Source organism: Rhipicephalus microplus, chromosome 4, assembly GCF_043290135.1.
Source record: "Rhipicephalus microplus isolate Deutch F79 chromosome 4, USDA_Rmic, whole genome shotgun sequence".
In the NCBI taxonomy this organism is placed as follows: Eukaryota; Metazoa; Arthropoda; class Arachnida; order Ixodida; family Ixodidae; genus Rhipicephalus; species Rhipicephalus microplus.
The window spans coordinates 125,469,421-125,495,078 of record NC_134703.1 but is presented as its reverse complement, the minus strand read 5'-3'; the positions used below and the strand labels follow the sequence as shown (position 1 = coordinate 125,495,078).

General features: G+C 47.9%; 2 protein-coding genes across 6 annotated transcripts in view; both read left to right on the top strand.

Moving 5' to 3' along the window:
- The window catches only part of CCHa2 (neuropeptide CCHamide-2), a 37,035-nt gene extending 20,840 nt beyond the window's left edge, over nucleotides 1-16,195 (top strand). For all 4 annotated transcript variants that reach the window (XM_037423408.2, XM_075893633.1, XM_075893632.1 and 1 more), the window contains 2 exons: nucleotides 14,733-14,768; nucleotides 15,835-16,195. In XM_037423408.2, coding sequence (XP_037279305.1) covers nucleotides 14,733-14,768; nucleotides 15,835-16,022 — 224 coding nt within the window. In that variant the 3' untranslated portion in view covers nucleotides 16,023-16,195. The remainder of the gene's footprint in view (nucleotides 1-14,732; nucleotides 14,769-15,834) is intronic.
- Nucleotides 16,196-21,238: 5,043 nt separating this feature from the next.
- BEAF-32 (Boundary element-associated factor of 32kD) overlaps nucleotides 21,239-25,658 on the top strand; it is a 97,670-nt gene continuing 93,250 nt past the window's right edge. For both annotated transcript variants that reach the window (XM_037423406.2, XM_037423405.2), the window contains exon 1: nucleotides 21,239-21,706. In XM_037423406.2, the coding sequence (XP_037279303.2) occupies nucleotides 21,427-21,706 (280 nt within the window). In that variant the 5' untranslated portion in view covers nucleotides 21,239-21,426. The remainder of the gene's footprint in view (nucleotides 21,707-25,658) is intronic.

Genomic DNA, 25,658 nt, shown 5'->3' with positions numbered 1-25,658 from the left:
GCTCGACCGGCAACATTAGGCGCACGGAGATGTTGCCGGTCTGCTGGCGGAGAGAATAGCACGATGCTACCAGCCCGGAGTGGCTCTCAAAATTCTTCCAACCTTTTCAGATTACTTGCAAGATGGGGGGGGGGGGGGGCATTTTCTTGGGCAGGGGTCTCGCACTCAACTTTGTTAACTTGCTGAAGACGCGAAACATATTACCGCAAGGGCTGGTGCAGCGATATCAGCCAACGTATTCAGATGAAGGAAAAAAGTCGAAGTTGTTGGCCAGGTAACTTAAGCAATTAATATTGTTGAAAAATGTTCGAAGATTTGCAGTACGATGTACTACTCTACTATGAGAGAGCAATGGCTGTCCCAGTTTCAAGACACGGCACGTATACAGAAGGTAGCGGCGGATTGCTGTGTCTAGAAGAAGTGTTTAACTTTTCCGAAGAGCAGGAAGCCGTCCCGAGTGTGTTTCGATAAAGTGGGTAACGATTTAGAGTACTAGGTATTCTACCATAAAAGAGCATAAAGCCGTCCTTGGGTCTCTCACACGTGGAAGCCCTGAAGTCAGAAATGTTTGTTTAGAAAAAGTGGGTAATACTTTAGAACACTAGTTACTCTACTACGGGAGAGCATAAAGCCGTCCCGTAGGTTTCATTCAGACTTGATGTGTATAGAAAAAGTTTATGCTATCGTGGGACGCAACAAACCTTTGGAACGAGCGCCTATACAACAGGCACAATAACAAACAAATGACAAAGAACAGCGTACATGACACATTGAAACAAAAGTGTTAAGTCGGTAGGGTGTCCCTAACATGTTACTAATGACTACATACACTACATATATACACTAATTACAATATGGACAATGTACATGATGATATACGTACATAATTTACAAGACTTGGTGAAGGTGTTAGCAAGTATATACAACAGGTATCAAGATTCGTGCAGTTTACATAATTTACAGCGTTAGAATGGACTGCATATGTACAAGAACTCACACCTATACGGGACACTCACAAGCACATAGAAATAGTAAACACATACAGATTACATGCACTAATCAGACACTGACAAGTGACCTGGCTATAGGAACCAGGCCAGTTGGAAGACTAATCGAAGACGTCTGTCAACTACGGACAGAAAGCGGCATGACGATTGTCGTAGAAATTTTTCCTCCCCAAGGAAGAACAATTCCTCCGACAGAAACGATAGTAGTTCAGAGTAAAAGCGTTCGAGAATTGGGAAGAGAGCACGACGACGATGACCTGCCACAACAGCCTCGCACCTATTACGCCACAAACAAAAAGCTCCCGCAGCTATTAAAAGGCGTGCAAAGCGACTTTGCGAGCAGCGACGAGATGTGACAAAGTGATTACCACATAGGCCACGAAAACCAGTGCTAACGACCTTCCAAAACACCTTCGCAATGACACATTACTGCTGCATATGCTGGTTAGACTCCTGTAACGGGCAGTTAGGGCAAGTGGAAGATGGGGCCATGCCCCACTTCTCCAGCCTGTCCCGTGTTGGAAGTACTCTCCGTCCAAGACGCCACATGAAGTCACGGAGGTGACCAGGCAAAAACGATGTCGTTATCGTGCTCCACGAAACATGTCTTGATCGTGCTAAACGGGCTGGAGGAACCAGAGGAAACAGAAGAGCCGCCGTTGTATCTACAGTGCGGCTTTCGAGAATGTCCACATCGGGACAAACCTGCTGCGCGTGACGATAAAATGCTACTGCCATTGAGTAAAATGCAGGCACGTTAAGTGTTTGCGGTGCAGAATTAAGCCGTGCATCTGGTAGTAAATAGCGTATCTTGGTGCCTAAGAAATAGCAGGCAAGATCACGCGTGGGACACTGATCATCATGCAACAACCGAAGTAAGAATCGTAGGGCAAGCAGCCCGCAATGAACAGAGACGGATGGAAATGCGGATCCACCGCAGTTTCTCGTTTGCCCAAGAGCTGCTCGGCAATCCAGCTCTGTTCCACTTGACCAGAAAAATGAGCCAACGAGGGATTGCAACGACCTAGTGATTCGTAATGGGGGCTCTACGACATGGGATATGTACCATGCACGTCCGCAAAACACAGTCTGTGCTAAATACCTTCTTTCGAGCATCGGTAAATTATAATCTTGTGCTTCCCAGAAGTGTCGTTTTACATTTTCGTCTAGTGAAACCCACAAGGTGGCTGATATGTCCTAGCTAGTATAATCAATCTCCAGAATGCGAATGGAGTCGCTTTTTGAAGACCGAAAAATGGACTTAGGCAGGTGTCTGGGGAACCAATGAATAAATTTCGAAATTTTGAAAAATTTAACGCAGCACCTGAAATCGTGCCATACTCAGCAAAAAGTCGTAGGCTACGAGATAAACTGTCCTCATTCTCCAAATACAACGTGATGTAATCAGCAAATGCTGTTACCGTCATGGTACCACGACCTAGAAGAGGAAGGCCTCGAACGTATTGATCAGCGATTAGTGAGCGAAAGAATGGTTCGAGGCTGAGTACAAAAAGTGCAGGGGATAAAGGACAACCCTGGCGAACACCACAGGTAACACGAAATGGCCCACTCTCTAAAACATCAAGAAACAACGTGCTGCGTATATTTCGGTACGCGTTTCTGAGAAGGTCAATGAAGTTTTGGGAGAAGCCAAATCGTGCCGTTATGCTAAATAGAAAGCCATGATCGAGGCGATCGAATGCCTTTTCTCGGTCAAGTGAAACCAAGAGTCCCCGAGCTGATCTCGCTAATGTGTACGCAATTATATCATGCGTAACCAAGGAGAGACTGTGGATCTCTCTTCCAGGAATAGATTGATTGATTGATATGTGGGTTTTAACGTCCCAAAACCACTATATGATTATGAGAGACGCTGTAGTGGAGGGCTCCGGAAATTTTGACCTCCTAGGGTTCTTTAACGTGCACCCAAATCTGAGCACACGGGCCTACAACATTTCCGCCTCCATCGGAAGTGCAGCCGCCGCAGCCGGGATTCGATCCCGCGACCTGCGGGTTAGCAGCCGCGTACCTTAGCCACTAGACAACCGCGGCGGGCTTCCAGCAATAGAGCACGCCTGATGATGGCCTATTAAAGAAGGCATCAGGCTTCTCAAACGCTGAGTGGTAACTGCTGCGAAAGTTTTAAAATCAACGTTGAGGAGCGTTATTTGTCCTTACTCCTCTGGGCCAACCGACGATGGGTCATGTTTAGGTATTAAAACGATTCGACCATCGCGAAAGCTATCAGGGAAATCAAAGTTCTCAAAACAGCTGCAAATATCAGAGGTGAAAACAGCGCCAATGCCGTCTCAAAACGTTAAGTAAAGCTCAAAAGGTCATTCGTCCGGCCCGGGGGCCGAGCCTCGCTTCATGGAAGACAGTGCCTCTTTCACTTCGTCAGCTAACGGACTTGTGAAAAGTTGTTCAGCTACTTCTGAAGAAATTTGAGGGAGCCTACTTAACATTGTGGCTGTTTCGGTGGTACCGCAATGTGATGACATTGTCGTACGAGCCATGTTGGCAAAGTGAGCTTGGAAAACTGATTGACCACGTGCCGGCGGCAACGCAGTTGGGGAGGATCTGGCTGCCCGAGTTCCTAGTAGACTCAACGGGTTGAGAAGCGAGCTTTTCGCAAAGCGCAGAACCTCAGGGTGAGCACATGAATTACGTCTCCAATGCCAAGCAGCCGCTGTCAACGACGCCGCCGCAATAAGGCGTTGAAAACGACCCCGTAACTGTCACTGCCATGCGCGCATCAAGTGAGTTAGCCGATCAACCCGAATAGCAATAGGCACCCGACAGTGGACCAGAGGGCGCGACGAAGCTTTTTGGGTCGCCTCAGCTTTGTTTATACCGACCACCAGGGATACTAAGAAAATGAAACGCTCGCTCAACACAGTGACACGCTGAAGTGTCAGTGCCCTGTTTGGCACGTTTTCAAGGAACGCTTCCTGGGCGCTTACATAGTAAGTTGTGACACCCCTTCTTACAACTAAGAAAGAAAATGATATGCACGTGCAAGTATGATTTTGCTGCTTCTACTCGCTAGGCTACGTGTTGGAAGACTCGGCTTGGCTGCGCCTACTCGCTAGGCTGTGTGTTCTGGCGCTACCATCAGATATCGTAAACTGCATTGCCGGGTGTCTATACGCAAATTTGTGGCCGTGTCCCCTAGTTCTTCGGACGCACTGTGTCTAAGGGCACGCCCTGCTACTGAGCAGTGTACACGCCACTGTGTCTTGAGCGCGTCTCATGCTTCCGCACTCGATCCTAGAAGAGAGGTGCGCAAGTTTCTAGATAAACTGGAGGGTGAACGCGCGTCGTGCAGAATGCGGATGTCAAGACGCCAAGGTCTCACTGATGATAGAAAGGGAAAGTAAGCCTCGAACGTCACTGGTCGGTGGTCTGGTATATAAACACGGGATGATGGTAATGTTACTACATCGGAGTGCGATACGTAAGAAGCTAGCGCGCTCGGCACATAGAAACGATCCAACCGACTAGACGACGTGCTACGCCGCCAAGTCCAGGCATACTGTGGTCCATGCACTATAGTCTGTACGTATCTATCAAAGAGAAAAGTTGGACCAGGCGACGCAGCTCCCGCGCGTTCCGATTAGAGTGACCCCCTCCTGGACCTTGCACGTCAGCTCGCATGTCTAATACACAACTGAAATCTCCAGTATGACATGATGACCGTCTAGAAAATACACATTCAGATCACGGAAAAAAAATCGTTAGACAGCGCTGCTTGAGCTGGCCCATAAATGCACGAAACGCGCAGCTTGAAGGACGATAGGACGCATGCAGTCAAAAGCCAGTACCCGTCCAACCCCGTCATAGAAAACATGAGGATTGCGTAGAAGCGCGCGGTTAAAAACAATAATTCCAACTCCACTGAAGCGAGTTGTTGCGAAAGGAAAGTAACAGCCTAAATTAAATGCGGATTTGAATGCACGAACGTCGCCAACGGTAAAAAAATTGGTTTATTGTAAACACAGAATATCACAAAGTTTTACGCGGGCCATGCTGATAACTTCGGCTTACTTTGCTGGGCTTGCATTTCACGTCACATCCATCTAGGCTAGAAGAGAGTCCGACGCTACTGTCGACTCCGAGGATGAAGCTGCTTTCTGACGAATCAGATAGTGGTAGAGCTGCAGCGTCAACGTTGTCGCCGCCTCCAACGACCTTGATCACGGATTGCTTGTCGAGACGCGTCGGTAAAGAGCTCCCATGGCGTCTTTCTACTTGTTCAAGGAAGTCGCGAGCCTGGCTTTCGGAATGAGCCAATGAGCTTGGCTCGGTCAGTTTCAATTCTGTTTCTGGCGAAACACCATGCAGCATCCGTAGACCTCGCAACGTCGGCGTCTACTGAGCACTCAGCTGCTAGATTTATCGATGAGTCCGTGGCGTCGGTACCTACAAGTGTTTCTCGGCTTGGGCCGACGTCGAACATGGCACGGCATGTTCGCCTGGGACAGACACGAGGTCAAACGCAATTGATTTACTTGTCGGTGAGATCAGCAAACATGGCACGCTCGGGTTGGCCAAGCTGCACACTTCTTCTTCGCCGTTTAATGTCGCTCTTAGAATCGAATTCTGGCATTCTTCTAGTACAGCTCCGAGTTCTGGTTCATCTCTTGCCATTGGCGACACAGACGGTAGGACAGGAAAGGTCCCCGCAGCAGCATCTGAAATATGAACGACTCACAGGGCAGACGGTGGTAGGTTGGCCATCTCGACAAAGTCGGCATGGGGCGGTCTCAACCTTGGCTTCCGTGTACGTGCACACCACAGCGACCACAGAAAGGTGCTGTGCACTGGGCTCGATAATGACCACTAGAGCCACACCGATGAGAAACACTGTACAGAGCGTGGTAGTCGAAGGTGACTCGATGACCAGAAACGCGAAGATAGTTGGGGAACGGGATTTGTGAGATTCATTTCCATTCGGACAAAGCGTGTGCCTGTGAGAGCTCCGCATCGTGCGGTCATGAAGCCAGCGGTCACAGTCAATACCTTGTCGTGTGGTCACAAAGCCTGGACGAGTACCTCGTTGGAGACGAAGGCTGATAGGAACAGGCTAGCAACGTTAATTACCTGCAGTCCGACAGGAATACGCTCGCCACAGACGGTCAGGTAGCCAGCGTCGACGATGAAAGTCATGGAAGCCATGCTCTTGACAGTTACTTGGAAGTTCATGCCTCCCATGTGCGAAACGGAGTGTACCTCTGAGAGGTCAACTATTAAGGCCGTCGCGTCGACGACGTCCTCTAGACTATAGTCCCCGCAGGGACAACGTGTGTTTAGAAAAAGTTTTTAAATGCGAAACATTTCTTAGCAAACTTCGGCGACATTGAGCGTATCTATCTATCTATCTATCTATCTATCTATCTATCTATCTATCTATCTATCTATCTATCTATCTATCTATCTATCTATCTATCTATCTATCTATCTATCTATCTATCTATCTATCTATCTATCTATCTATCTATCTATCTATCTATCTATCTATCTATCTATCTATCTATCTATCTATCTATCTATCTATCTATCTATCTATCTATCTATCTATCTATCTATCTATCTATCTATCTATCTATCTATCTATCTATCTATCTATCTATCTATCTATCTATCCGCCTACGACGTTTAGCTCTTCTGGACGTCTCCATAATGGTATCGATACCAAAATTGGTATGAAATAACATGCCTCTATGAATAGCATGACCGAGTTGACTGGCGGAACATGGGAAAGGCCTTTGTCCTGCTGTGGACGTAGTCAGGCTGATGATGATGATGATGATGATGATGATGATGAATACATAATTGGATAGCCATAACATAAAAATCATGACATGTCTGTCATGAATGTCATGATTTACATTTCATAGCGTTGGTGCTCTTGCGGTGGTTTCGTTCACATGACATTTTGAAAAACTGGTATGGTATGACATGACTGAAGAGCCAACATAAGGGACGAATCCTAACGTCGAAATCATGATATACATGTCATGATTTTTATGTTACGAGTAGTCATGATCACATGCCAAGTTCATGGTGCGCTCGCGGTCGTTTCGATAGCTTCACGTAAACCAAATTTGATATTACGGAGCGTGAATGAATGAAAAAGGTACATGACTGATGCAAACAATATATTCATGAGATGCGTTTCATGTAAAACATGACTATGTGCTACGCTCATAGCGTGCTCGCGGCCGTTTCCAGGGTGCGACTCCGAGACGCCCAATACCGGACTCTCCACAAATTAAGAACTTGGGCTGTTAAGCACACAAGCCTCGGCGTCTTGCTTTTCTCTGCCGTGAATGCCACGAGCTAACTCCCCCTATTCTTCTTGTTACTATTACCTGTATTCATCCTTCACACTCCACTACTATAGAAGCGTTGAGCCATGTCTTACCTGGGAGACAGAAAATAACGCCTTTCTCTACCTTAATAAGAATCACTACTGCGAATAGGTTATCGCACTTGACCCTTGCCTGAACCACTACGGCGACAATGACAGCGACGCCGTCGACGAATTGCCACTTGGAGTGTGCCTAGATTGTTGTATACGGACTGTTGTGCCTCGCCCAAGTTCCACGTGGTCTTCGCGGCCTGCTGGCACCTGGCAGCTGTTGATGAGTCAACCCTGCACCGGGACGGCGACGGACGCGGACAATCTGGAAAAACCACGTCGCCGGCTCCTCTTGACACAAAAGTCGTTGGCCAAGCTTTTGTCAGCCGCCGAGAGCAACACTCCGAAGCAGCGTCGACCCAGCAGCTGTACGGGGTATTCTGCCTTGCTTGAGTCAACCTGGCTGCATCAGGGAGCGACTTTGCGCATGGGATTCCACGTCATCTCGCTGTGGTGCCACGCTGGCGCGTGGGGTCTCCCTCACCAAACAGCGAACTGGGCATGTCTTGCCCCTTTCCTAGGTTCAGAGGGAGGCGGTGTTTGGCTTTCCCTCTTCGGGGACGGAGAGGAAGACGACGATCTCATTGGAGTATCCTGCGCATAAATTTTCTTTGCAAGGGATCTTGGGAAGGCGGACGATGTATAAAAACGCTAGCGCAGAGGCGCTCGTGTGTGATTCTCTTTTCATGTTGTACCACGCTACCATGTAAATACTGTATATAAACATTTTTTTCTCCTTCTCCGGCTTCTCTACTCGTCCTCTCCGGGGACTCGGATGGCCCGAGTCCGCACCACGCTACCCAAAGGCGCAACAGTGGCTGGCAGCTTATGGGATTCGCCTGCGTCGGCTGCATCGAAGTGGTGAGTGCCGCGTGTTTGCTCTTCTTTTCGCCAGACTCGTTAGCGCAGATGGTCGGTAACGTGGTAGGGTGATTTTGGTAAATTTTGATTCGCAGACCAAGAATTGGGTGGCTCGTGGGCAAAATTACCTTAGAAGAGAAACGGTGTGCATATCTAAGATGGAGAAGTTTAAGGTCCAAGAACTCCTCGAAATTTGTCAGGAGCTGAATATTTCGGTCGGCTCGGTTAAAAGAAAACAACAAATTTTGGAGCACTTGGGAAAAGAGGAAGTGAGTTTAGAAGAGGCCATTGAGGCCAGAGAAACCATTTTGGCAAAGAAAGAGGAGCGTGAGCGCTTAGCCCGTGAACAAAGAGAGGAGGAAATAAGGAGGGATCGCGAGGATAAAGAACATGAAATCCGTCTGAAAGAACTGGAGCTTCGTATGTCCGTGGGAAATCAAAATTCAGGGGGTGGAGAATCAAAGATAAAGGATCTAATCCACACCTTCAAGGCGGGTGACGACATTGCATTATACCTCGTGCATTTTGAGCGAGCATGCGAAAATGCAGGGTTTAGTAGGGAGACTTGGCCACAAAAACTGATATGCGTACTACCAGGCGAAGTGTCCGATGTTATCGCAAGAATGAATAAAGAGGACTCCGAGGTGTATGACAGGGTAAAGGCTGCATTGCTACGAAAATGTCGCCTATCGACAGAGGCTTTCCGCCTGCGGTTCAGGCACTCTAAGAGGGGCAACGAATCTCATTCAGACTATGCCTACCAAATTAGAGCCAACTTTGAAGAGTGGCTCAAAAGCGCGCAAGTCTATGGCAACCATGACAAGGTCATTGAGTTGATGGTACTTGAGCAGTTTTACCGGGGAATTCCCGAGGAGGTAAGGCTTTGGGTGCAGGATAGGATGAAAGACGTAGACATGAACAGGGCAGCAGAACTCGCCGAAGATTACTGCTCACGCCGTAGTCTCCGCAATACACCACGAACTTCGGAAAAAAATGAAAAGGTAGAAAGCTGGTCGGGAAACCAGGGACGCAAGAGGTTTGCAAGAAATAACTGGAAACCCGAAAATTCCAAGTTATTAGACAATCAGCAGGGAAAGGACAGTGAGGGGACTAAGGCGGCACCTTCATCAGGTTCAAAGGCGCCTGGTGACATAGCGCATGCGTTAGAAGCGCGGAAGCCAGTTGTTTGCTACAGCTGCGGAGAAAAGGGCCACATGGCCAGGAGCTGTAAGAGGCACATGGCATTTGCCACAATTCAGGAGTCAGAGGATAGCTTAAAGCTGTTGAAGCCTTACATGAGGACACTCTCAGTGAACGGCCGAATGTGTAGGGTATTGAGGGACTCGGCGGCCACAATGGATGTAGCGCATCCAAGTTGCGTATCTTCCGAAGACTATATAGGAGAGTGTGCCTGGATTCGGCAAGTGGCAGAAAAGCAAAGCGTCTGCCTACCGATAGCGAGGGTTGTAATCGAGGGCCCTTTCGGCCAATTGTGTACGGAAGCAGCAATTTCAGCCAACCTTCCGGAGCACTTCCCTTACCTATTTTCAAATAAGTCTGAGGAAATGTTAAAAACACGTGGAGAATCATTTGCCACCGAAATAGCTTGCATGGCCCTTACCCGTTCGAAGGCGCGCGAGCTGACGCAACAGCTGAGCAGCTCACCCTCTGGGGAACAGACGTCCGAGGGCAGTGTAGGAAAACCTGAGGTAGTTGCGACGGAAAATGAGTCTGCCATGCGAGTTGTCGAGACGGAAACTGGGGCTATGGTCGACAACAGCGAGGAAATATCTCTAACGCCCGAAAACGAGGACTTGGTGACAGGCTCGGTGTTAACACCCGCGTCCACCAGTTGGTGTCAGCTAGCCAGAACCGACCGTGCAACGCTAGTGGTCGATCAAAAGGCGGATCTCGCACTCTCTATGCTGCTAGATGCCATACATAAGGAAGGTAACTCTAGGAAGAACGTTTCGTTCTACACCCAAAACGAGGTGTTGCATCGCAGGTATGAGAACGCTAAAGGGCGGGTCTACAACCAAGTGGTAGTTCCACTAAAATACCGGCGGAACATTCTCGACCTGGCCCACAGCAACGCCTGGGCGGGCCACTTAGGTATAAAGAAAACGAAAGCTAAGCTGGCTCAGGAGTTCTACTGGCCCGGGTGCTGGAAGGATGTAGAGATGTTTGTCCGTGGATGCGACACTTGTCAGCGGATAGGAAAATCAACAGACAAATGGAAGGCACCAATGAAACTAGTGCCAATAGTCACAGAACCCTTCCGTCGGCTCGTGATTGACATCGTGGGGCCTCTGCCTCCATCTAAATCAGGATATCGGTACGTCCTGACCGCGCTGTGCGTTGCCACCAAGTTCCCGGAGGCAATCGCACTGAAAGAGTTGAGTTCAGTATGCGTGGTGGACGCATTGTTGTCTATTTTTTCTCGGGTGGGTTTTCCCTCGGAGATACAGTGTGACAACGGAAGTGTGTTCACAAGCTGCCTTACGACTACATTCCTAGAACGCTGCGGGATAAAAATCGCGCATAGCTCTATTCACCATCCACAGTCGAACCCTGTGGAACGCATGCACTCGGTCATGAAACGCGTTTTGCGAGCTTTGTGCTTTGAGCATAAAAGTGACTGGGAGGGGTGTATACCAGCTGCGATGTTTTCTCTGAGGTCGGCCCCACACGAGAGTACGGGTTTTAGTCCGGCTGAACTTGTCTACGGCAGGAACTTGAGAGGTCCGCTGCACTTAATACGAGAGTCATGGACTGGATATGGGGAGGACCCTAATGTGGTTTCCTATGTACTGGATTTATTGGGGCGACTGGGGACTACACGCGAAGTGGTGGAGAGCAACATGCGCGCAGCACAGGCGCTTTCCAAGGCCCGTTACGATAAGTCAGCTCGAAAGCGAGTCTTTAGAGTGGGCGATGAGGTGATGCTGTTGTGCCCTTCAAGAAAAAACAAGCTGGACGTACAATGGGAGGGACCAGCGACAGTGTTGTCAGTGCTTTCAGACACCAACTACGAGGTAAAGTGGGGCCGGAAATGCCCCAAAGTGTATCACAGTAACCTAATGAAACCCTACATGCGACGAAAAGCAGTAGTAAACCTTGCACTCAATGTTCCTGAGGATGAGGGCGCGGAAATCCTTTGTCTTTCCGATGGCACGGTCAGCAGCACATTGTCCGATAGGGTAGACACAGGGAACACCCTAAGTAAGGCTCAAGAGGAAGATTTAGAGCTTTTAGTACAGGAATTCGCTACCGTTTTCTCCGAGAAGCCAGGCAAAACGGATGTGATTAAGCACGACATTGAGCTGACGGTTAACAAGCCGATCAGCTGTAAGCCGTATCGGGTGTCACCTAGACAGAGAGAGATACTAGAGGCCGAAATTCGCCGCATGATCGACCCAGGTGTTATCATCGAAGCAGACAGTGATTTCACCTCGCCTTTGATTTTGGTTGAGATTCCGGGCCGTGATCCAAGGCCATGCGTGGACTATCGCCGCCTGAACTCTGTAACAGTCGACCAGACTTACCCTATTCCTAACATTGAAGAGAGGGTAGAGACAGTGTCTAAGGCGAAATACATTTCTACGTTAGACCTTGTTAGGGGGTATTGGCAGGTCCCTTTGACAGAGCGCGCGAGTCGATACGCTGCTTTTATCTCACCCCTGGGCACTTTTCGTCCTTTGATGATGAGCTTTGGGCTCAAGAACGCGCCGTATTGTTTCAGCCGCCTGATGGATAAGGTTCTCCACGGGCTCGAGAAATTTGCGCTGCCTTACCTAGACGATGTGGCGATATTTTCGGACAAATGGGAAGACCATGTTGAACACCTTCGGATGGTTTTGGAACGGGTCAAAAATGCAGGTCTTACGGTAAAGAGAGAGAAATGTCATTTGGGCTGTGCTGAAGTAAGCTATTTAGGGCACATTGTAGGAAATGGGCGTCGTCGACCGTCCGAACTCAAGGTAGCCGCGGTGGTCGGTTATCGTCGTCCCAGCACTAAGACCGAGATGAGAGCATTCCTCGGCCTCACAGGTTACTATCAGCATTACGTCCCGAATTACTCCGAGATTGCCAGCCCTTTGACAGATAGTTTACGCAAGACCGAACCTGTGAACATTCAATGGGACTCTAAAAAGGAAGACGCTTTTCAGAAGCTGAAGCACGCATTGAGTGAGAAACCCGTCTTGAGGGCACCGGATTTTGCAAAACCTTTCACTATTCAGTGTGATGCAAGCGAACGCGGTTTAGGAGCAGTGCTATGTCAGACGGACCAGAGTGGAGAGGAGCGGCCGGTTTTGTATTTGAGTCGCAAATTGAGCAGCAGGGAAGAGGCTTATAGCACTTCGGAAAAAGAATGTGCTTGCATTGTTTGGGCCGTACGAAAACTAGGCTGCTATGTTGCTGGCTCTAAGTTTATTATAGAAACTGATCACTCTCCACTAACCTGGTTACACCAAATGTCACCTAAGAATGGTCGTTTGCTCAGATGGAGCATAGCACTGCAGCAGCACAATTTCGAGGTGCGCTACAAGAGAGGTGGCCTTCATACAAATGCAGACGCCCTAAGTCGAGCGTTTTGACTCGTCAAAAGACGCGGAAGGTTTGTTTGATTTTTGTTGTTTACCTTTACCTAGTTTATGTGTACTTTTTTTTCAATGTGTTACAGTGAGGGCGTAGAGAAATTTTTCACTGACTCCCTCGTTGTCCCGAGCTCTACAGTTTGCTTGTTTAGCTTGATTATAATGTTATCTCGATTCCAAATGGAGTTACGTATGAAAGAGTTACTGGACACGTGTCCCGATTGGTATGCACATTGTTTCCTTGAGCTTAAGTTATTAAGATAAGATGTTTGCTTTGTAAAATCGGAGGCCTGGCGATGAGAGTGGCGTGCACGCGGTGCTTGTCGCATTGTGTGTGGCTGACAAAGGTCATTTCTTGGAGCTTATCACCCACTTTTCACCGAAGCGGGGCGCAGAGGCCAGCTCTTGGAGCATTCCAGTTTGACCAGGCCCTTCGAGAAAGCAAGAGCCTTGCCGGAACGTCGCCGACATCGACCCGGCCGAGCTGCATGGAACAACTCGACCTCCCGATGTATCATCTGGCGGCGGGGGTGCTGTTGTGCCTCGCCCAAGTTCCACGTGGTCTTCGCGGCCTGCTGGCACCTGGCAGCTGTTGATGAGTCAACCCTGCACCGGGACGGCGACGGACGCGGACAATCTGGAAAAACCACGTCGCCGGCTCCTCTTGACACAAAAGTCGTTGGCCAAGCTTTTGTCAGCCGCCGAGAGCAACACTCCGAAGCAGCGTCGACCCAGCAGCTGTACGGGGTATTCTGCCTTGCTTGAGTCAACCTGGCTGCATCAGGGAGCGACTTTGCGCATGGGATTCCACGTCATCTCGCTGTGGTGCCACGCTGGCGCGTGGGGTCTCCCTCACCAAACAGCGAACTGGGCATGTCTTGCCCCTTTCCTAGGTTCAGAGGGAGGCGGTGTTTGGCTTTCCCTTTTCGGGGACGGAGAGGACGACGACGATCTCATTGGAGTATCCTGCGCATAAATTTTCTTTGCAAGGGATCTTGGGAAGGCGGACGATGTATAAAAACGCTAGCGCAGAGGCGCTCGTGTGTGATTCTCTTTTCATGTTGTACCACGCTACCATGTAAATACTGTATATAAACATTTTTTTCTCCTTCTCCGGCTTCTCTACTCGTCCTCTCCGGGGACTCGGATGGCCCGAGTCCGCACCACGCTACCCAAAGGCGCAACAGGACCAAGAACGCATTCTGAATAACGGCTACAACGACGTTTCTGAAATATTGCTCTTAGAATTCACCACTTGTTCTAAGAATTATTTTAAAATAATTTACATAGATTTCCTATGGGTACATTTGCATGACGCAATAATAATCGCATAAATTTCATAGTTATCATATCATTTGACAGATTTTAGCGTTTAAGCGAAATGCTACTCACAAACTTTGAAGCTGATATCAGAGACCGATACTCGTATACAGCGCGAAGTGATGAACTTTGCAAAGTCACATTTGTGCGTAATTACTTGTGATTGTCCTCGCGGCTTTGTGCTAGACCTCACAGTGATTAATAAACTCGCTGTTTCTGCATTATTGACGTGCTCGCAATGAATCTGAGTGTCTCCTTTGAAATTTTACAGGCAACAGAGGACAAGCTCGTCTGCACATTGCCGTGTCCTGTTTCACTTCGCGTATAAGTGCGCGGTTTTCTCGAGGAAATCCAGCGCGCTTCGTTAATTAGGTCCTCCGTGCACGGCATCTTGAAATGCACGAACTTGTCACGCACTCTTGGCCTTGGCCACCGGCAGCGACGTGCCTAACGTCGCTGCTGGCGTGGGGGCTCGAATTTCAAAAGAAATAATTTGCATCTTCTCTCTCTCTCTCTCTGCAGACAGCTGCAAGCTGTACGGTCACTCATGCCTTGGAGGTAAGTAGTGCCGCTCGTCGTTCTGCTTTTTTTTTTTCATTGAACATATAAGCGACCTCTTCAAGGGTAAAGCTAATAGCACGTGCGAGGTGTTTCAGCAACACTCAGATGCATTTGTATTTCACGCTTACGCTCTTTAGAAGTTGCAATGGTTATAGAATGCTTCCAGAATGCATTTAAATTGTCTTCGTGGCTTATGAAAAAAAGAGAAAAAATGTCCATCATTGTCATCTTGATACTAATACGAAAGTTCATAAGAACATTTGAATCCGTAGCCAACTGTATAACAGTGGGAATCCATTCAGTTTACGTATACTGCGTTAAAGCGAACTTTTCTAAGATACAAACAAGGATAGAATTAGGGTACAAGAAGAATATAGGTGAACTATCCCAATAACAAAGCTAAGATAAATGACTACCCACGAGTGTGGGCGAAAACATTTTAGAAATAGGCGTAAAAAGTTGGCTAATATTTTACATTAAGATGAGATTTATATTAAAATTTCTGGAGTTAGTAAAATACACCGTTAAAATGCCTAGTTTTACGTGTCATTTTTGGCATGCGCCTTTACTGCAAAGCTGAAAATAGAGAGGTAGAGTCACCTCTCTATCCCCTACTCGTCGACTTTGTACTTCCCGCAACTAAGATTCTTTGTCTTTGCCGGCCATGAATCACTTGTTCGTGACGTAATACTGCGCATGGCCCACCAAATTTATGTGCCAGAGCCACTTATATGTTTGTTGTGCCTTCCGCATTGTTAAGCTTTTCTCTTAAACATTTAATAAACCTGATATGAATTTCTGACGAAATGCACTTTTCTTTTAATCTCCTTGACTTTGTATTCCGCGCCGGCTTACAACTTGCACAAAGACAAATCGGTATTGTTACCATAGTACAGGTAAAATTCGACTAGTGTTAATACTGCTACTACTAATAGTAATAACATAATATCAGTTCTGGCAATAACAATTCGAAACGTAGACGCGTGCGGCCTGCTTTTGATCCTCTGTGTAGGTCACGGGACCTACACAGAGGATCCTCTGTGTGTTTTGATCCTCTGTGTAGGTCACGGGAAACGCTCGGACGATGGCAGCGCTCCTGGCGGCGCCATCTCTCCCGACGTGATGCAGATGCTACGCAAGACATCCGATGACGAAGCGCTGGGCCCTTTCCCGCCCCAGGCCAGGTTCGACAGGGTGGCCCTACTCGAGAAGGCGCTCATCCAATTGCTACGCAACAGGATGATGGTCTGAGCGCGCAGCTTGCCTCTTTCCGGTCACATATCATGGCGGCGAGCCCTGGCGAACAGTGCTGGCAGGACTCGATGGATTGATGCTGGATATGGCGATGGATACCTCGAACGAAACTGAAAAAAAAAAAATGTTTTCCACGTATGATAATAAAATGAAAGAAGTCAACCAAGACAGACAGTGAAAATCCATATATTTAACCATGTTTGTGATCGTTGCCTTTAGCCCCGCCGCGGTGGTCTAGTGGCTAAGGTACTCGGCTGCCGACCCGCAGGGCGCGGGTTCGAATCCCGGCAGCGGCGGCTGCATTTCCGATGGAGGCGGAAATGTTGTAGGCCCGTGTGCTCAGATTTGGGTGCACGTTAAAGAACCCCAGGTGGTCAAAATTTCCGGAGCCCTCCACTACGGCGTCTCTCATAATCATATAGTGGTTTTGGGACGTTAAACCCCACATATCAATCAAATCGATCGTTGCTTTTACTTAACGCCACTTCGGTTCATACATTAGGAATTGACTAATTGCTTAAAGATTGGTTATGCTGTGTAGTGAGCTCTGGTAAGGCAGAGCTTACACGAGGAACTACTGTCGTGGCATTTTACATTCTTAAAAAAAAAAAAAGAGAACCTGAAGTGGATAATAAGAAGAACACGTCGTGCGATACCCAAGTGGCTTTCATAACAATCATACAAAATTCCTCAGATCACCTGTTTCATTTATTTATTTATTTATTTATTTATTTATTTATTTATTTATTTATTTATTTATTTATTTATTTATTACATAGTGTCGCCCTAAGGCTCTTACGTAGGCTCCAGATCAAGTTCTTTCTGTTATTTTAACAACGGAGCCCTTCAAGCCGACAATGAGTCCGAGTAGAGGGAACGGAAGACGACAATACGATCACGAAGCCACTCGTCCTCCTCATCTTCCGTTTCGCTCCTGAAACACACGCGCCGACTTGTTCAGCGTGAGAAGCAATAACACGAGACAGAGAGAAACAAAGAGAAACAAAGAGATAGATAATTCTTTCGGCGAAAGAAATCTCTTGGCGAGGCGGGATTCGAGACCACGCACGCACCCGAGAGCCCAATACGAGCGTTGTAACGACTCGGCTATCCAGGCACAGGATAAGGCACCGGGCATCGCAGCGGAGTACCAAATGGCCCAAACGTTCACGCCACACCGTTGGTAGAAATTTGCTGATTGATTGATATATTTGCGGGGTTTAACGTCCCAAAACCACCATATGGTTATGAGAGACACCGTAGTGGAGGGCTCCTGAAATTTCGGCCACCTGGGGTTCTTTAACGTGCACCAAAATCTGAGTATACACGGGCCAACAACATTTCCGCCTCCATCGGAAATGCAGCCGCCGAAGCCGGGATTCGATCCCATGACCTGCGGGTCAGCAGCCGAGTACCTTAGCCACTAGACCACCATGCTGGGGCTGTAGAAATTTGTGATCACTTCTGTGCCATGTGCTTCACTGCTTTGTCGATCATCCGCTTTGGCGGAGTGAAATGGCTATATGTGGTATAAGCCCGGTGATAAACACCGGGCCCACTCCTTTCGCGCTTAAGCAGCGATATTTTTTTCTTCCTGTCGTACGTTTCTGCTGATCATGCCGTGAGTTTGGTCTGCAGCTTCGAGCCAGTGAATTTCATTATTCCGGATTTAATATAGTGATTGAGAGTCTACGAACATTTGTATATGCAATCCGAATAGATTGCTATTCGATTTGGTTCGCACGGCATTCAACGAGAATTCCATACTACTTGCTGCGTTTCGCCACACATTAGTGGACGAGTGGGGTGTTTGAAGAATTGCCGTATCGTGCAGGTTTGCGCCCGAGGACATTGCTTCAGCTTTAGCGGAGTAGTTGTGGGATTGTCCAATTTTCGTGGCACGTACCTGCGCGCTAGGGACAATCTGCCTGGGCACATTAATTTCGCATTGACATATAAATTTCACTGTATGACGCACGGATGTGCATGGGGCTTAGACTAAACCTTAATAAGTGCTTCTTTTTCCTAAAACACGTTTCAGACAATATTTAAACAAATCGATGACTACTCCAAATGAAGTTTTCGTTTATAAGTTCCAACGAGAATATGTTTTCCTACGTTTCGCTCGCATGTTAAGACTTCTGCAAAAAAAAAAAGAAAGAAAGAAAGAGAGAGAAAGATTACTTAGTGTCTATGCAGCAACTGAAGAAATTTGGGCTTTATGAACAGTTCTCGTAACCATTCAAGGACGAATCATCTGAGTTAAATTATGTAAGTCCACTTAGGTCATTGAGTGGTCACAAGGAGGTTTATAAAAATTGTTTGAGTGGAAAATTGTTGCCGATGAGTGAAACCGTACCCACCATGAGATGGCGGATGCGGCAGCCATCTTACTAGAGGCATGATGAGCTATTGACATTCGCCGAATGAGAGAGAGAGTTTCGTTCGCACGCCCAACGAGTTTAAAGTGGCAACTTTTTCAGGTCGGATAGTGTTCCAAGTTCGTCCTTGTGTAACTAGTTTTCTTTAGTAAGACTAGAATTCAAGGGAGATCTTATTACACAGTAAGTCACCGATACTCATCTTTGCAGGCTATTTCATCGGAAACAACTCTATTTTTATTTATAATTATAGTAGCTTTTAGACTAACAGATCAAAGCTACTTGGTGTCTAAGTGGGTAGCGCCAGAAAATAGCATGTTTCTGAGATCTTCGGAGGGCAAAAGGCTAACTTCACAATTACTGGAAAAGTATTGCGGGAGCTTCCACTCCAGCAATTCTCGGGGTGGCTCGTGCGCCTCCTGTACGTAATAGCCACCTCTCGTTTCAGTCCTTGGAATGTCCGCTGGATGGTGGTACTTGTATAAGATAAGAAGATTCGAGATGGCGGTACTTGCAGTCTTCACTAGATGGACGTACGGAGGGACAAACAGAGGGACAAACAGAGGGACAGACAGACAGACAGACAGACAGACAGACAGACAGACAGACAGACAGACAGACAGACAGACAGACAGACAGACAGACGGAAGAACAGAAGAACGAACGGACAGACAGATAATTGAATGGATGGACAGACAGACGGACAGACGAACGAACGCAGCCAGCGGATGATTCACGGTTCGCCGATAAAACCCTTCGAAACTTCGCCCCACCAATCATCATTCCCTCCGTGGATATACTGCGATTTTTTTAAACCTCCTTGTTCGGTTGGTCGCTACACCTGACGTTGTGTGGTGTTATAGGTCGGCGCACGGTGAGAAAAATAGAACACTTCAACAAGAACACCGTCATGAGAACGTGTACCACTCGATCATCTGGGATGCCTCAACTCCATCACTTAAAGAAAAGAAAATCTGGGTGGTTTCAGTTTTTACGAGAGAGGAGCTGAAAACCAACTCATCCCGCCATGCAGTTCCGCACTCCACCAAAGTGAATATGAAACGATGTTCGGCATTTCAGCAAGTTCATTCCCTTTCTCGCTAGACACGCATGACAACCGGTGCGCGTGAATACATTCAAAAGCCTCCTCGGAGAGCCGGTCGCCGCCATCACGAAACGTCCAAAGGATTTACGCTCGCGGACTTCTCGCTCAAGAGCTCCGACCACCCGTTCCGAAAAGTCCACATTCCTCCTCGCTTCGAGGCCCGCTTTCCCACTGAGCATATGCAAGGCTGCGGTTGCTCTTTTGCCAGTACGTCGCGTTACCGAGCGTGCACGTCCTCGCTCGCGCGGGCGACGGCACGCGCTCGCAACTCGTCCAGGGTCGCTGAGCTGGCCAGTCAAGTGCTTTGACCCCCTGCGTTGTCGCTGCCTCCACGCCGCTGCTGGCTGGGCGCGGGGACATCCGGCGCGCGCAGAACAGCGCATCTTTTGCGCCTTTCTCGCCGCTCCTGCTGTAACCAGCCGGCGCGCCCGACTCCCCCTCACCTACTTCTCGCTCAACCAAACCCAAAACCCGAGCGGTCAGGAGCAACAGCAGCAAGAGAACGCCCGGAGGAGGATGCTCGATTAGAGCGACTATTTAGTGCATCTAGAGCGTGCGTCGCGCCAGCTGGCGCGTTGCGCCAGACCTCCATTAGGCGGCGTTAAGCGCGCGAACGATGTTAGAGTCGCCACGCGTGAAGCGCATCTGCGCACGCAGAAATGTAGTTGGTTTTTTTTGCAACGCGCTCGGAAGTTCGCTTGCGAACTTTCGAGCGTGTTGCAGAGATCCCGAGGGAAGTAGTGATTAGCTAGCCTTATGTTAAGCTCGGACGGTGGAGTACCACGCAGGCGAGATGTTGATCCTGGTTCTAATGCTTGCCCGGTACAAATTTTAGTCCCGAATGAAATACTTCATCTTTGCAAAGTTCATTGGACCTCCTCCTCTTTACTTAGTGTTCCAACCGAATCTGTGATAACTTTCCTAACCATGAATCATTTCTCCTCCTTGCGGACTTTTGCGAAACCTATTTCCCTATTAAATCTAGCATACTTTCTCAGTTAGGCTCACGGAGTAGATTCTGAGTGTCGATTACTGGTGCATCGATACTATTCGATAGGGTAATATTCTAATATTTGGGAATACTGAACTGTACATAAGCGTGAAAGTATGTGTGGCATAACAGGTGTAATCATGACATTTCTTAGCCTCGCATCATTTTTACCAAGTTACGTTCTTACTCAGAGTATTTGCAATGCGAGCTGCTTTCAGCGCTGCAACTAAATCTGCTCCTGGCCCAGTTTTTACGGTATAGTAATAGTTGCATGCACATACACGACATTCCCAAACACCTGCAATCACGATACGTCAGTCATACTGATGTCGGAGAGAGTCATTATAATATGTTTGTTCTACCACTTCACACCAAAAACGGTACTACGGGCTGACCTCGAGAAAGTTTCCTCCATCAACCTTGAATAGTGGTCGCTGGACATTCTTGTCTAACTTGTGTACAAATCAAGCACGAAATGCGACACGCGCACCGCTTCTAGCCCCAACACCACTATTTTGCCTTTCAAGTCAATTCCAAGCGCCCGCTTTTCCCTAACGCTAAATATTACTGCAGTTTCCACGTTATCGCAATTTGTGCGCGCAAGCGATCGTTGCGTCCTCCGGCGTCGACAGGCTTCTTCGCATCGAGGAAGGTTGGAGTGGCTTCGGTGACTGCCGGATTCTCGCAAGCTGTCGAGGCGGGGCTGTGCGAGGAGGCGTTTCGAGAGAGGAGGTCGCCGGCGCGCTGCACGGCCGCCGGCGTGAGCCGCGTGCGGAATCGATCGCGTGTGCGTGCGGCGTCGAGAGTGCGTGCATGCGTCATGGGCCGTGAGTGGAGAATGTTGACTCACGCGCATCGGGCTTCCTTTCCCCGGCTCAGCGGTGGCGGCGGCGGAGGAGGTGCGGCGGCGGCGGCGACGACAACATGTCCTCCGGCGAAGATGCGGTGGCGCCATTTCACGGCACCTTCACGAAGGACATTCTCTACGAACTGCACCGGCGACAGCCGCACCGTTTCCACTTCATGACAAAATTCAACGCCAAGAGCGCCTCGTGGAAGGACTTCGAGCTGGTGGTGCTCGACGGCGAACTGCGAGACTTCGCGCGATGCGTGCACTGCAAGAACTTCGTCTCCTACTCGAGCAAAAAGGGCACCGGGAGCATGCTCAGGCACCGCTGCCACGCCAAGGAATCGTACTTCACAGGTGAGCCGGGCCGTAGTGCCAAACGCAAACGCCATGCGGCACGCGAACACAATTTCACACACTAGGCACATGACAATGTCCTCGCCCTCTTCTGTTGTCTCTCTCACCCTCTTTCATAATACGCGTGCACTTGTGCAAGTTGGCGCGTTATGTGAAATACACGTGCGTGGTGCCGCATAGGTCATGTTAAAGGCTCATTCAAGTGCTGCAACGCCAGATGCACTGTTTCAAATGTTATTGTCACTAAACCGCTTTATGTGCACCTCGAGTGACGGTCAAGCTGAGCACGAACTGCGGAGGTGCCCACCTGGTTTCGCAAGCCACGTGACACTAATGTAGTCAAGGGAGGGAGGGGCGGTCCTTTTTGAATTTGGCAAGTGTATACATACGCGCGCAAGTGTATACAACGGAGCACGAAGATACATAAGATAAATTATGGTCTAGTTCCGCTCCCCTATTAAATTTCTGGTTGCGTTACTGCCACGTGTAAATTTTTTTCAGGGCGATGGAAAAAGAAACCCTTCCCGCACGTTTTCTGCGTGATACCATGCACTCCATGCTGTCACTGCCAAGGTCACGTTATAAGGGACAATCGAGAACGTGTGCTGTATGCGGCAGCATTTACACTTCGCCCTAAAGTTGTCACGCCCCCTACTCGATCAACCTGCTTCGTCGCGTTGATGGCGTCCGGTGCGAAACGTGCCGGAAATTCGACGTTATCTCAATCACGCCCACGTGTTCACACGGAATACTTGCCTCGTGCGCCGAATACGGAATCAAAAATTAATTCGTCAATGAACAAATCACGAGGGGCTAAGGCGGGTATGCCACCCCAGCGAATCACTGCTTGTGCACAGATTTATTCTGTTCGATCGGTGACGAAACTGCACGCTGCAGATCAGATTGTAGGCTTGCAACTTGTGCAGTACAAAAAATTATTGTTGCTTCAAAGCACACTGCACTTGTGTTCGTACTAGAGTGATGAAAAAAAAAAGATGAAACAAGAGAGATGAAGGATATAAGTCGCTAAAACGGGTTCCGTAAAAAAGTAAATAAAAATGCGATTGCGTTATCGTCGTCGTTGTTGGGTCATGACTGCGATATCACTAGTCTGCAAGGGTACGCTTTCTGCTCTTCACTCAGTCTTCGAGTGATACTGCGTGATGAATAATTCATTTCGAAAGCAAGACAAGCCTCTATCCGTCGAAGTGCCAGAAGTCCAATCACGAAAAAAAAAAATATCGAAAAAGTGGCCATATCTATTTCACTTTGCTCTTGCGGGCGTTAGCTCTTCACGCCGTAATTTAGTATTCCACTCCGTTGTTGCCCGCAAATGGGAAAGAGGATTGCAACTTTATTTGTTTATGTATTTATTCATTTATAAATATTGCGGTGAAACTTAGGCTATAGCAGAGTGGTACAAAATATGAAAAAAAAACGTACATTTGGGCAAAAACAACAACAAAACAATCGCGAAGCAGACAGAACAAGTTACAGAATACTCCAAATCTTTTCAAATGCTCCAAATGCTTTTCAAACGATAACAAAGATTGTTGGATTGCAGCCTCGTTACACCGGTTATCCCATTAGTTCGTTGTACTATGAAATAAAGAATCCTTAAAAGAATCGGCTGTTAGCATTAATGGCTCAATTACTTGTTTGTGAATGTTGGATTCTAGTTGCGTAACGTGCAGATGGAATCAAGATATGTCATTTGTTAGTTTTGTAGAGTGAGCACGTCCGCGGCATTGCAGCTCCGAACAAAACACGATTCAGATCACTCCTTACCAAAACCGACTGTGTGAACCTCAGCGTATTTAGTCTTGAGAAATGAGTTTATTTAGGTTTACTTGTCGATAAGTTTGTGCGTTTGCAGTGTTCTCCGGCGACTGTCAGGAAAAACCGTCAATTTGAAGTTGGCGATGACACGACTATCAACACGATACTGGAATGGCAGAGAGAGCACCGGAATAATGTTGGAAATGTCGCAGGGGAAACGACTGAAAGAAACAAGTATAACAGTGGCTCTCCTACCATTTTTGCAAACTTTGCGTGCACAAAGTGTGAACTTGAGCACACTGTTTAGTGACTGGAAAATGTCAACGTGTCCTTTGTTGACTTGTCTAAGTGAACCTCGCCAGCTTCGTAAGAGGCGTCAGGTAAGAAATGATCATATACGATGGATACGTGATATACATAGAGCATAAAATGACATCATGCCTACGTATCCTTTCAGGAACATATTTGAAGATTCACGCAACAGTCTTTGTCTTAGAGGAAACGTGATAAAGGCTTAATTAATGGTGTTATACATAAAAAGACAGACAGACAGACAATGAACTTTATTACACTTTTGAGGGGCGACTGGGAAAGTCCCCTTACGGGGGTATGAAAATGCAGTGATGAAATAATAATGAACCCACAAACATGAAAATTACATCAGGATTACCTAGAAATATACTGAAGTGGTGACGTACAAATTAGCGCAAAACAAGACGTAAAGTACTAGCAAGAGCAGGCAGTTCAAAGTGAAATAGATAAGCGTGCAAGAATTATTTAGTAAAAATAAATAGTGAACCCATAAACAATATGACTAACAAAAGTCTGTGGGTAGAGACGATTTGCATTGTATTCATATCGTATTATATATTATTGTATGCATTTGTATCTTATATCGCCTCATTGGTATTTACGTATCGATAGTGACCGTCTCGGTCACTTTTACTTCTAATGTCTGCCCACGTATTGCCGCTCGATGAACGGTTTTTTTTTTCCATCGAGTGGCTATGGTATGAAAGTCAGATTACTTATGTTTTATGCATAAGTATCGTCTTGCAGAGGCTCGCGACAATTATGCAGCCCGATGATTGATATGTGGGGTTTAACGTCCCAAAACCACCGTATGATTACGAGAGACGCCGTAGTGGAGGGCCCCGGATATTTCGACCTCCCGGAGTTCCGTAACGTGCACCCAAATCTGAGCACACGGGCCTACAACGTTTCCGCCTCCGTCGGAAATACAGCCGCCGCCGCCACCGGGTTTCGATCCCGCGGCCTGCGGGTCAGCAGCCGAGTACCTTAGCCACTGGACCAATTGTGCAGCCAGAGAGATCATGCTGTTTGCCTAAACCACGCATTGTGAACTGGTCTGGTGAAAGGCAATTCGCCATTGTGTCACGATAGACGTGCAAGATGCTGACACGACAAGCACGCGACCGACAGGCGTCAGGTATACTTGCGGAATAACGACACCATAACAAAAGCGGGGAGGACCTATACCGCGCAATGCATCTGCCATTCTGCGTCGCTAGGAATTTCGGGCAGGTAATGCAAGTTTGTATTTCCCCGTAACACGGGCCTTTTCTTGTGTTGTACGGACATGCTAACCGTCCTTCATGTAACACCATAGTCTCTCATCAGCCGATTGAATGACTATATGGTAACACTCAGAATGACACTTTAAACGTTATAAAATGAAAGTAATGGAAATGATGCTTGCCATATTTATCCTATCAAATATTCCTACGCTTCAGTTAATTTCTTACCTGTTGAAAGCGTGCGGGTGTTTGCTGGCATGCTGCAATCACGCCGCGAGGCCTCCTTCATTTCGTATTCAGATAGCACAACACGTTATAATTTTTATCGGTTCTCAAACAAACGCCATATCATGATTCCGAGCCACTTTATTGGGTGCTGCGAGACATGCATCGTATTAACGTGGTTATCATATTTTACAGGTCGCAGTTAGCCCCGCCGCGGTGGTCTAGTGGCTAAGGTACTCGGCTGCTGACCCGCAGGTCGCGGGATTGAATCCCGGCTGCGGCGGCTGCATTTCCGATGGAGGCGGAAATGTTGTAGGCCCGTGTGCTCAGGGTGCACGCTAAAGAGCCCCAGGTGGTCGAAACTTCCGGAGCCCTCCACTACGGCGTCTCTCATAATCATACGGTGGTTT